This window comes from Fringilla coelebs (genome assembly GCF_963513975.1).
Source record: "Fringilla coelebs genome assembly, chromosome: 3".
NCBI classification, from domain to species: Eukaryota; Metazoa; Chordata; class Aves; order Passeriformes; family Fringillidae; genus Fringilla; species Fringilla coelebs.
In genome coordinates, this window is record NC_140030.1 from 70,248,167 (window position 1) to 70,260,329 (window position 12,163).

The 12,163-nt window shown below is 36.4% G+C and overlaps 1 protein-coding gene across 1 annotated transcript in view; it reads left to right on the forward strand.

Moving 5' to 3' along the window:
- Positions 1–12,163, forward strand: part of LYST (lysosomal trafficking regulator) — a 77,308-nt gene that overhangs the window by 25,550 nt on the left and 39,595 nt on the right. Inside the window, exons 10-18 of the mRNA XM_084202995.1 lie at positions 1,061–1,287; positions 2,031–2,097; positions 2,871–2,980; positions 4,009–4,432; positions 5,463–5,607; positions 6,368–6,541; positions 7,942–8,102; positions 9,471–9,661; positions 11,196–11,441. Of these exons, the coding sequence (XP_084059121.1) occupies positions 1,061–1,287; positions 2,031–2,097; positions 2,871–2,980; positions 4,009–4,432; positions 5,463–5,607; positions 6,368–6,541; positions 7,942–8,102; positions 9,471–9,661; positions 11,196–11,441 (1,745 nt within the window). The remainder of the gene's footprint in view (positions 1–1,060; positions 1,288–2,030; positions 2,098–2,870; positions 2,981–4,008; positions 4,433–5,462; positions 5,608–6,367; positions 6,542–7,941; positions 8,103–9,470; positions 9,662–11,195; positions 11,442–12,163) is intronic.

Below are 12,163 nucleotides of genomic sequence, written 5' to 3' on the forward strand. Positions count from 1 at the left end.
GTCTCCACCCTAATGCATCAGTTTATCTGGGAGGAGCCTGTGGGAAACTTTGGAAAGCCTTGGAGAAATCCAGGTAGACATCCACTGCTCATTCCATATCAACCCAGCAGGTTGCTGGCTTGTGGGGAAGGCAATCAAGTTTGTCAAGCACTATTTGGCTTTTCCCAATCACATGCTTCATTTGACTTGATAGCCCCCTTGTTATACAACACATCTCATTATTCTAAACAATTGATGTGCACATATCTTGCTGTATTCTGTTTGTGTAATTAATTTAAAAATTGAATTTGCTTTAATTTTTTTCCTTTGTGCTGAGCACACCTGGGTGCTTATGTTCTGTTATGAGATCAGCATGAACAGCAACAGCCTTTAATAGAACTGCATCAAACTGCTGCTGTTTACCTGCATGACTAGTCTTTATCAATAGATTTATAATATTTTAAAAGCATTTCTGAATTAAAAAGTTCATCTGAAAAACTTCCATGATCCATTATTTAAAATTATTTGGTACAGACACATGTTACATGCGAATGTATTTTAAAGTGTCTCCAAAATGTAATGGGGAGGCTTACATGTTTGGGTTTTTTTTTTTTGATTATCATGCAGATATTCTGTCATGTGCATTTTCAGAGTTAAATAAAAAATTGCTTCATCCAGCCTTTTAACATGAAATTATTTAAATTTATCTCCTTTCTTGGCAGGCTCAAAGTCTGTGTAGAAGCTTGGAGCTCTGTTACAATGATTTTACTGTTGTGTTTCATGAACTGCATATTTTGCCATTTCTGTAGGTGTCCAATTCCCAGGAAATGAAGCCAGATAGTTTAAGAGCATGTAATGGGAGAAACTGCATCCTTGCCCTTCTGTGTTGGCAGGATAATAATAAAATCTGAAGTGGACTATAAAACTATGATAATCTCTGAAAATTGCTTATAACCTAATGACTGTTTTTGGTTTGTACCTGTGAGAAGGTTGGAGATACGTCCTTGGATGTTCTGCTTAAATCATGCAAACTGTATTCAGCTGAGTAAGTTTCAGTAAAATGCATGTGGTTTCTTTTTAGGAGCAGACACGAAGGCAGAACCAGGATGTACTGGTGCTTCAGGTTATTTTAATGGCCTGGCTGAAAACATCAATCAAGGAGAATTAATATATCCTGAAATTTGCATGTTAGAATTAAACTTGCTCTCAGCTGGTAATGCAAGTTTAGATGTGCTTGCTCATGTATTTCAAAGCTGCCTGAATATCATCAATCAGAAGGAGAGTAATGCCACTGTCCTTATAGAACAGGTAAAAATGTTGTTAACGGAGGGAGGAAACAGTTTAGCAGTTGTATATCTTTAATTTTATCATACCTAATAGTGTGATCTTGAATATTCTCACTTTTTATGGGATTTTAGAAGATGTGAAACAGTGTAAATGACTGATATTGTCAACTGCATTGCATTTAAGTTACCAGGAGCTAAGTAATTTATTGAAAGATATCTGTCCTACAAAGCTTTTGAGTTTTGCAGGTGTCTTTCTTTTATCAAGACTGTTCAATCCCTACAGATGGATTTGATGATTTTTAGGGCCTTAAGGAAAAAAGGGCAGATATCTGCTTGTATGTATATGTAAGCATTCTAAACTTTTTATTGAATATGTACTTTTAGAAGCTGTGAATCATGTACCTAAAAAATATTCCATGCTTTTTTTCTTCATAACTTTGTATTAGAAGTTAGTTGTGCAAATGGTCATGCCCTCACGATCCTTTGGAGTTTTTTAGTTGCCTTTTTTAACAACTAAATTGAGTATCCTTCCTGCAAAAGAGAATGATTTGAAATTCAAAGTCTCTCTTCTGCAAATGAACTGTACAGAACACAAAAGATTGTTCATTGGCAAGTATAAAAACAGTCCATAATTTCTAATTTCCATAATTTCTAAATCATCATTAAAATCGATAGCAGGCAGGAATTGATTAGAAGAACTTAGTTCTTTGAGCTGGGGGATATTCTTCAGATATTCATTTTACTTATTCTTATTCTTTTGTACAGGGAGCTATTAAACATCTTTTGGGAGGATTTCTGAATATATTGACACAAACAGAATCTAGTTTTCATGGTGAGTTAAAGGTCCAAGTAACTTAAATATTGGTTTTTAAAATCTAATGTATACACGGTCAAACAGTGCAAAATTGACAAAGGAAATTCATTGGTGTGTGAATTTATGCAGCTGGTTTTTTAACTTGCAAGAAAGTTTAGTGTAAATATAGGGTTATTTCTGAGTTAGTGGAAACAAAGAAATTCTGGCAGATGTGGAAATGACAATTGAAACCATAAACTCTAGTGTGACAATGTTAAACACTGCTGCAAAAAAATAGCAGCTGATGAATTCTCATTCCAATTTCTTTGTAACCCAGATCTTGATGATGCCTTGAGTTTTATTTCTAACTGAAAAGCAGCTAGCTAATCCAAGAATGTGGAAGCAGAGGAAATGTTTGCCCTAAAGCAGCTTCATGTAATGTGGGTGCTTCACAACAGAAGGTGATGTAAACCCATCCCAGGACTTGGATCCATGGTGGCTTTGTGGGGAGAGCCTTTGCCAGGAAGACACTTGGTTCTCAGACTTTCACTCCATTTTGCAAACCTGGGACAAAATTTAGCATAGCACTAATTGATTAAATGAAATTTTGAATTATAGGAAGTGAATTATCAGGAAGTACTGTTGGATCTCTTGAGAATTCATCTTGTAATTGTTATTGCTTCCTTAATTTGAAATGCTTTTGAAAAACACTTCAAATTCCAAATTAATCTTTCCTCATAATACTATAGAATATGAGTTTTTAAAGCTTAAAAAAATCCATTTCAACAATATTATTGTCTCCTTATTTTTAGCATGTCAGATGGTGCTGGTAGATCTGCTAGTTTCCTTGATGAGTTCACAGACTTGTTCAGAAGAGCTGACTCTTCTTCTGAGGATATTTTTGGAGAAGACACCTTGTACGGTATGTATGGAGTAGCACATAGCAAAATTCAGAGGTCTAATGAGAAAAATGAAACAAAAAGAAAATCCTTGTTCCAAGAATTTGGGGAAATAAGGAGATGCACAGCAGTGTTTGAACGGATCGGAGCAAATAAAATTTGGTTGTAGAAATAGTTCTTTCTCAAAACTGGAAATGGAAAGAGGAAATGAGAAGGGTTTTGAAGGGTGTGTTGGTCCTGGGAACTCTCTTCAGCACAAGAAACCAAGAATCCTCTCAAGGAGACTGACATTGTGGTTATGGATGACAGAACAATAATACTGAAAAATTAGAAACAATTCCTTTAAAGTTACAGGGCATGTCACTATTTTGAGAATGCTTTAGCAGCAGGAATTAGTTTCAAAAGTGTCCTAAGTTGGTTGGTGTGATGCTGGAATCTACTGCTTGTGTGGGATATACTGTTGAAATAACTGTTGGTTTCTGTGAGAGTCTGTAGAAAAATACAAGTGGAAGAAAAGAAAAAAAAAATACTGCACAGTGTGAAATAATACCAAACCAACCAAAAGAGTCACAATTCAAATTTTCAATGGTAGCATGTAATTATCAGCCAAATAACAAGAGAAACTTTTTGGCTTAAGGGCTCAGCTAGTTTTGTTACTGGTTATGCAATAACAAAGTCATGGACTGTGTGTGCTTTCTTAACCAGCCTCAAAACAGAGGGTAAAAGGTGATGTCTTTTTATGCACACAACAGAAGTGAGATAAGATTGTGCAATGACCACCTGCTGCTTTTCAGCTGATTCCTAAGCAGGGTAACTTGAAGTCTGATCTGCCCAGACTAAATCCCCAAAGCTTTGTTGGCCCAGTCTGTTGAAGTTGCTACGTGATGTTATGCCAGTGTGTTTAGGTTTGGATATGCAAACTCACTTCTCTTGGAAAAACATGACTCCAAGTTTAAATGAGGAGTAGGCTTCTATTTAGTTGCATGATACTTGACTACGTGGTGTAAACAGTTTATTTTTTCTTCTTATTTATTTGTTTTATTTCTTCTAGGAGGTACTACTCAAGGGTGTATTGAAGATTGTAGACACTAATATTTATATGAATCCTTTACAATACCTTGCCTTTCCTTTGCTGAATGGCACAAATTTGAGTAGCAATTCCTCACAAAAATGTGCTGGCACTTCCAACAATAAAAATGCTGGACTACTAAAAAGAGCAAAATTGTCACAGAGTAAGAAAGAGGCAGATGGTGAAAACTTGAGTCACCAGCTACTTTCTTCTTGGCATGTAGCCCCAATTCACTTGCCTTTAGTTGGGCAAAATTGTTGGCCACACATGTCTGATGGCTTCAGTGTCTCACTGTGGTTTCGTCTGGAGTATGCTCATGAAGCAGAAAATTCAACAGAAAAGGGGAAAAAAGTCAAGAGGAGAAGCAGACTCATAGCTGTAAGAGAGAACAGTTTCGACAGCACAGGTAAGGATATAGTATTTTGTTTTTATTTAGGTAGCACTGAAAGATTCTGGTTATGTACTGTATACAAAATTTTGAAAATTTTTGATCGATATTAAACAGCAGTGGTAGTATTTCTGATTTTTTTAATGACTACTGTACTATATACTTAGAGATACAACATTTCCAACCCTAGTTCTTGAATTAGATTGTCTGCTTCCTTAGAAATTCCTTAGAAATATTCTCATTGGATTTGTAACTTCAGTAGCATTTATGCTACTTCATGTTATGATGAAAATAATAAATGCTGCAGCTGTAGTTATAGAAAACAACTGCTCAAGTTTATTTGATTTCATGTATTAATGATCAAACCTCAGGCTGACTCAGCATAGCTCCTCTTAACTTTCCTTGTGTGTGCACCATGTAAATACCAACAGATGTAAAATTTTCTGTTCATACTTTTGTAGGGACGCAACCACTCTCAAACTGTTCTAAGCCGAATCTTTTGGTTTCTAATTTGTAAAGGAAAAATTCCTTATTTAAAATGTGTCCCATTCACAACACTTTGAATACCTGTACTCTTTTTTCCTTCTTTTTGTATTTAAATAGAAGGAGGGAAAACCCATCCCTCAACCTTGAAAATCACTTGAGTTGCTTTTGTTAGGTCTGTGCTTTTGCTTAGTAAAGTAAGAATACTGATCATGCTTAAATCTGAAGATTTCTTGGTGCACACCGGTAGTTCAACATAGGAATGTAACAGGATATGTCAAAAGCATCATTGTTGGAGTGTATTCAGCTCAGTGAATTTATATATTACAAACAGAAACAAATAAAGTGCTGAGTTAGTGTGAAGTTCCTCTATTTCTGTTGGAGACCTAGGTTTCTAAGGAGAATCATGCTTATTAGTCAACACACTTAAGAAAACCAAACCACCTCAACCAAACAAAACCCAGGTCTATGCAGTACCGGAATGGTTTCTTTTCACACTTGATACATGCTGTGAAAGGCATTGTTGTAGTATTATATTGTAATTGCAACATGCTTATATTTCTAGAAGAAACAAAGTCTAGAGGAATGGAATATGTAAGCCTGGGAGACAAACTTGTTGAAGACGGCTGTATTCACATAATTTCACTGGGTTCCAAAGCTCTGATGATACAAGTTTGGGCAGACTTGAACACTGGAGCATTCATTTTTCGGTAAGTGTATTAGTCCAGAAGCAGTCCTGTGGACATATTGTATTGTTATCTGTAGTAGCAACTTGCAGAGAATACTGATGGAGGGTAGAGAACTAATTTCTATAGTAGAGACATCTTGCACACATGAAGTGTATTGGATAAAAATTTATAGGTTTATCAGCTTCAGCTGTTAAGCTCTGGTCTTGCATTTTCATGTAGTCATTTATAAATAACTGCCCACAAAGTAGCAATTCAAGTTCTAATGAAATGACACAATAAATGTGAGAAGATGGAAAAGATTTTTGCAGCTATAGGCTTTCACACCTCAGCTGTGAAAATTACTGCTGTGTAATACTTACTGGGACAGTGTTAGTTTTAATCTTCTGAGCACACTTTAGCACTAATTTAGTTCTCATAAATAATCCTTAAGTATTCTTGAAATGTGTCTAAGACTGCAATTTTAGAACACTTTATTTCTGTGTTCAAAGCATCTGCCTTTTTTCAGTAAATTGAATTCAACTTTTCTCTAAAATAGAGATATTTTTATCTTAATGTAAGCAGGTTTATGCAGATAAGTTAAATAAGAAAGGTGAAAGTTTTGTGCCGATTTCCCTACCTTATGCTGAGTACTCTAAAAATAGAACTGTGACCCAAAAAATTACCTGTCAAGGTTAAGGAACACAATCTCAAATTAACAGAGGCCCAAATGTGCAGATTTGGGGCTTAAAATGCAAATATGAAAACACACACCCTCATTGTTTCTTTTTTGTTGTTTACATAGTATGTGCATGGATCCAAATGACGAGATGAAAGCTGGTCTGCTGGCACAGGCTGAATCTCCAGGGAATGTTTTCCTTGTGGGCAGGTGGCAGCATTTGGCATTAAAATACCTGCAGAAGCCAGAAGGCAAGAAAAATTTCCACGGAAAGCTGTTGCTCTGGGTTTCTGGTCAGAGGTAAAGAACACATTAGTTATGCCTAGATATTTTTCTTCTTTTAAAGATATTTTCTGTTAAGAAAACATTGCATTATTTTGGTGCAAGCTGCAGTTAAGGTTGGGTAGTCTTCCAGGAGGATAGGAGAAGGAAGTAGGTTACACTGTTAGGAGTTTTTTAGAATATTAGAGGTATCCAGAATATTCGTGGATTACTTTGAGACTTGTTAGTTTATACCATGGACCAGTGCAGACATCAGTGTTTGTCTTCATCACAAATAAGTGAAAGAGGCAAGTACTACAAGATTGTAAGATCCAAAATAAGCTATGGCATAAAGTTAGCAGTAGGCATAATGTATCTGGTTGAATCCAAATTAAGGAGGTGTAGGTCAGGCAATACTGCTGGCAGTAGGAATTAAGAGGAGTAGGAGAAAAGGCAGTCACTTTGTTCCATTGAGAAAAATGAATAGGGAAGATAAGAAAAAATACTTCAGAGAGGAACTGATGGCGAGAAGTACTACTTCCACTGCAAAGTTGAGGTCCATGCTCCTAAATGAGGTACCTGATACTTGGTTGAGTGGGCGTGTGCCTGCATGAATTATTCACTGGTTAGAGAAATAGGAATTTATTAAATATCACAGTCTTTACCCTTTCCTCCTAAAGTCCAATCTGTGAAGGCTATGTTCAGTCTGCATGCTGATATTCAGTAAAGTCCAAATATGGAGATATAGCGGAAAGCTAAAAATACTACAGTGTTCTCCCCATGTGTAGTTGTTGAGACCTCTCTCTATATAGATTTAGCTGCTAGTTTGATAATAGTTAGGCTCTTTAAGGAAGCTCTGAATGACCTTTACAGTCAAATCAGTCTGTTTATGTAAAGGCACATAAGTTAATTGGATGCTTTCTGAAAGCATCAGGCTTATTGCCTGTGGCTGTGCAGCTCAGCAGTTCTGACAGTGTTTCCTGGTCCAAGCAAATCCTTAACTTGGTGTTTTCCAGCCTTTGAGAACCACAGTTTTCATGATATGCATTAACATGCTCAAAGGACTTTTGACTTGTTAGGAATAGTAGAAATTATTGAAAAATTGTGGTATTTTAGAAGTGTGTAGAGTGTTACATACCATTTCCTCTTTGAGGTCAGAGGAAAGAAGGTATTTCAGAGCTAGGAAAACCTGATTTCATGGCAACACTAGCTGGGACTTTATTCATGTGTTCTGTGCAATATTGGAATGTATATATTTTATGTTACTGAGTTTAAGGTGCCTGGATGTTGAAGAGGACTTCAGTAATTTATTGTCGACGACAGCATGGCTTCTCACCTACTGAATATTAAAATGAATTTGAAACCTCAGCTGAATATCTTAGATAGCAATTTTGATCAATTCTTACTATTTCAACTTGCTTGTTTATATTTATTTTTAGGCAATGTGAGATTAATTTAGATTTTGCACTACCAAGGAAAACAAGCTTATCATCTGACAGCAACAAAACATTTTGCATGATTGGCCATTGCACATCATCCCAAGAAGATCTGCTTCGGTTGTCGGGTAGATGGGATCTTGGAAATCTGCTCCTATTTAATGGTACTTTTGTATGCTTTTTTCTTGAATAAGTGCCCATTTCCTCTTTCCTCTCCAAAATCAATGGCTTATTTTAATGGCTTTTTTAACATGCCAAGTTTTTACAGTAAAAACAACAATACACCCTTTAGCAGCATAATATATCAGGGAGAATGGAGGCAAATGTTTCAGTGTTGGATACTTCCTAATGTGTGTCCTTCTGCCTATTTTCTTGCTTTCTGTTTAGTGCCATAATTGTAAAATTTCTTGGAATTTTTAAAAATACCTTGGGGTAGGGGATAGAGAGATAGTGATATTTGCTCTATTGGGTTTTTTTCTTAAAGCACTCAGTCTCCTACCTGGAAAATTGATTTCACTTACCTGCTGCTAACCTGCTAGCTTCAAATTGCATAAAGCATATTAAAAAGCTAATAAAATTTGAACCACTGAATGCTCTGAGTTAAGCAAGCTTATTTCTGGAACTTGTAATGATATTTTAGAGATTTCTTAGATGTATAATTCTCCTCCTTCCTTGGGAAGTCTTATCTAGTACTTCTGGGTGTTTGCTTAAAGCTGAAGGCTGGAAGCCTACTGCTTTGTCACCTGGCATTTCAGATCATGTTGCCCAGTCAGGACTGCTCCACAAGTGAGATCAGTTTGCCCAGGATCTATGGTGCATGCAGGTCCTGTGTGTGCAGATGTGCATTTGTGGGCCATAGGTGAGAAACTTGTCATAAATGTAACCTGTAGAATCTACATCATCTGATTGCCACCTGCATAACTGATGTATCCAGAGAGCCCTGGATTTGCTGCTGTACAGTTGTCATGCACCCACACATCAGACCTGAGTCCTTCTGGATGCTTCTTTTGAGTTTGTGTTCTCAGATCACAGACAACCCAAGATGTGCTGCCCAGAAAGGGGAGGAAGGTTCATTTGGTCTCCTGCTTTGTTTTTTTTTCCTTCTGTCAGTTGTAGTGAGCTGTTGTTACATCCTGCTCAGTCACTGCCCAAGCCTCCAAGACAATGCAGTGTTTTGTTGCTATCTGTAATCTCACTATGCTTTGAAAGCTTTGAGGAGCCTTAGATAGATGACTTTTTAATTCTAAAAAGTGAAATTATTCAGAGATATTGATCTTCAGTTCATGCAGGTAGTTTTCCTAAATTGGTTTCAGGTGCCTTTGCCACTGAATCAATCTGGCCTGTGATGTGTCAGAAGTCACTGATCTGCTGTAGCTCATAGCAATCATTAGGCTGCACTGATTGTTTCATCATCAGAGCCTAAAAAATCCAGTTGGTGACATTCTTTGTGAAGTCTCTGATCCTATTAGCCAATGTATGAATTTTGCTTTATTGTATAGTATAGAGTTAATAGATTATTTTCTGGATTTTAGGTGCAAATATTGGACCAGAGGAAGCATTTTACTTATACACGTGTGGCCCAGACTTCACATCTGTAATGCCTTGTAAATATGGCAAAACATTGACTGACTGCTCAAAGTACATAAGTAAAGAGATTCTACAATGTGAACAAATTAAGGAGCTCTTCATGACAAAAAAGGAAGTGGATGTTGGGCCTCTAATCGTAAGTTTCTGGTTAAAAATGGTCCTTAATCTTTTAGAACTGATTAAGAATGTGGGAATGTCTTTCCTGCTGTTTCCCAAAGTGCTTAATTTGATCAAAACAGAGATGATCAAATCCTCTTCTTATTAAGATCATTGTGGGGCTCTTCCCACTTATTTTAATGGGAGCTGACCTCCACACAGGGTGACCATTTCATCTTGCTTTAGGTTGGGTTCTGAAAGTTTCTAGATGTTCCAGCATCTATAAATAATTTAAATCACGCACACTAAACCATAGAGGATAAAGAGGTGCCTCCAAAAGCTTTAGGATGGATACATAGCTCTTCCCTCCATTAGTGTAAAAGTAGCCAAGGAATGCTAAATTAACCTTTTAAGATTAAAACTGAGAGAAGAGGAGAAATGAGGATTTATCTGGCTTTGAGGAAGTAAAAGAATTAATCCAAAGTCCTTGAAGGTTTTGGAGGAATTGAGTTTGCATCACGTTTGGCTGAAAAGTCATTTTCCAGCTGGGAGATACAGCTTCTCATCTTTCCTGCCTGAAACAGCCCTGCCAGATGCAGGTGTAAATATACTTATTGCTAGCAGAACAATAAAATAAAACTTGCTAATCAGTGAAGCCTGCTATATTCTGGGAATTCATACACTAGTAATTCCTGCTGTATGAATTGTTCCCACTAGAGGGATTTTTCTGATATCATTTTGTGGCTGTAGGCAAAGGCTCATTCTGTGTGGATGTGATCCTTGTAGACAATGGTACTAAACTTTGAGTAGGTTAAGAAGAAATGAATTGGATAAGAGCTTAACAAATCAGTCATGCAACTTATAAGCTTATTTTGCCTTAAGGAGCACCAGATAGGCAGAGGGAAGAACCAAGGGCTCAAGTGATAAATCAATCTTTACACTTTTGCATAGAGTGCAAGCTCCTTAAATGAAATTATTTCTCTATTTTAAATAAGCTTCCAATAAAGATCATTTTATATTTCTGTGAAAAAAAAGTTAGCTGCTTTCCATAGGAGCTTTGGTTTTGGTTTAAGTCTCTTCATTAATAAAACTTGTGTTTAGTTTCTCTTATGACAAAACTGATCAAAGAATAGAATTAAAACAAAAAGCTGGAGAAGATTTTAAAAACCATCAGTATTTTGAACTTGCCATTTTAGAAAAGGAAACTCTCTACTCAATACCTCTATATGCTCATTTTATTTTAAATTCGTGAGTAACTTTGTTTTTTATGCAAAACAGTTATGTAATTCTTAAGGTGATGAGAGGGGGATCCTTGGTGAAATTTCTTATCATTTTCTTAATTTTCTGTGCTTTAGTATCGCATGAGTTTGCTAAGATTTGGGGATCCTGCTGCATTTTAGTGTGCCCGCATCTGCATGCAACTTCAGGGCATGTTAATGGTAAAGTAGAAATAAACAGCCAAAGTTGTTCCTACTTGCTGTTAGGTGACTTTTGTGTTTGGCTTTTTGCGTCCTTGGTGGGTGGTGGGTTATGTTGAATTTCTAGAAAAAAAAATTAAATTCCTTTCTTTTCAGGAGAGTCTTGCTGTTGTTTATACCACAAGCTGCCCTGGTCAGTACACCATATACGAGCCTGTCATTAGACTGAAAGGTCAAGTGAAAACTGTACCTTCTCAGAGACCTTTCAGTTTGAAAGAAGTTCAGAGCAATGCGTTGGACTCTCATCACCTAAAAGCACTGCAGCCAATTGAATATAAAACTCTTCAAAGCATACTACATGAAATTGGAGGCACTGGTGCATTTGTTTTCCTCTTTGCTAGGGTAAGAGGGCTCGAGGAGTAGAGTGTGTGTATGTGTTCTCCCATATAAAATATTCCTTGTATTGTGTAGAAAATCACATTATTCTAGCTGCCTTGCTCTATTCTGCATGTGATGCTTTTCTGTTAAAGAAAACTTGTGGAAAATACCTGCAGCATAAGACTGCATCATGCAGGTTGTCTTAAACTGGAAATGTAATTATAATTCTGTTGTATTATGGTTTTTATAATATTGCCAGTATGTAAGATGAAGTTACATTATGATTTAGAAATGGGGCTTTTAAATATCAAAAGAGATTATCTTTAGGGATGCTTAGAACTGATTATATTTTTTGTCTCTGATTTTGAGGCACCTAAATTCATTGCAGATCTTTAACCACAGGATATTCACAATGCAAGTATGAATAAATATGAAACTGCATGGTCTGCAAAGTTTTTTTCTTTTAGTGAATAGCGAGAGCTTTTTGGTGATAACTGTTCACCTGTCTTCAAAGGCTTATCCTAAGAAAAATGGCTTTTTGAAAAAGAGTAAGGCCTTAACTTAGTTACTGCTTAACTGTGATGTGTACATGGAGAGGCTAATATTTGTGCTAGGAGTCTCTGAAGTTAACTACAGTTAATTGAAAATACTACTGTAGGCCTAAGATTTGTCTGATTTATATACCTCTGGTATTGCTCTGAAAGATATGGTGAGAGTAGTAACAGATGCACATTAGATAATGGTTA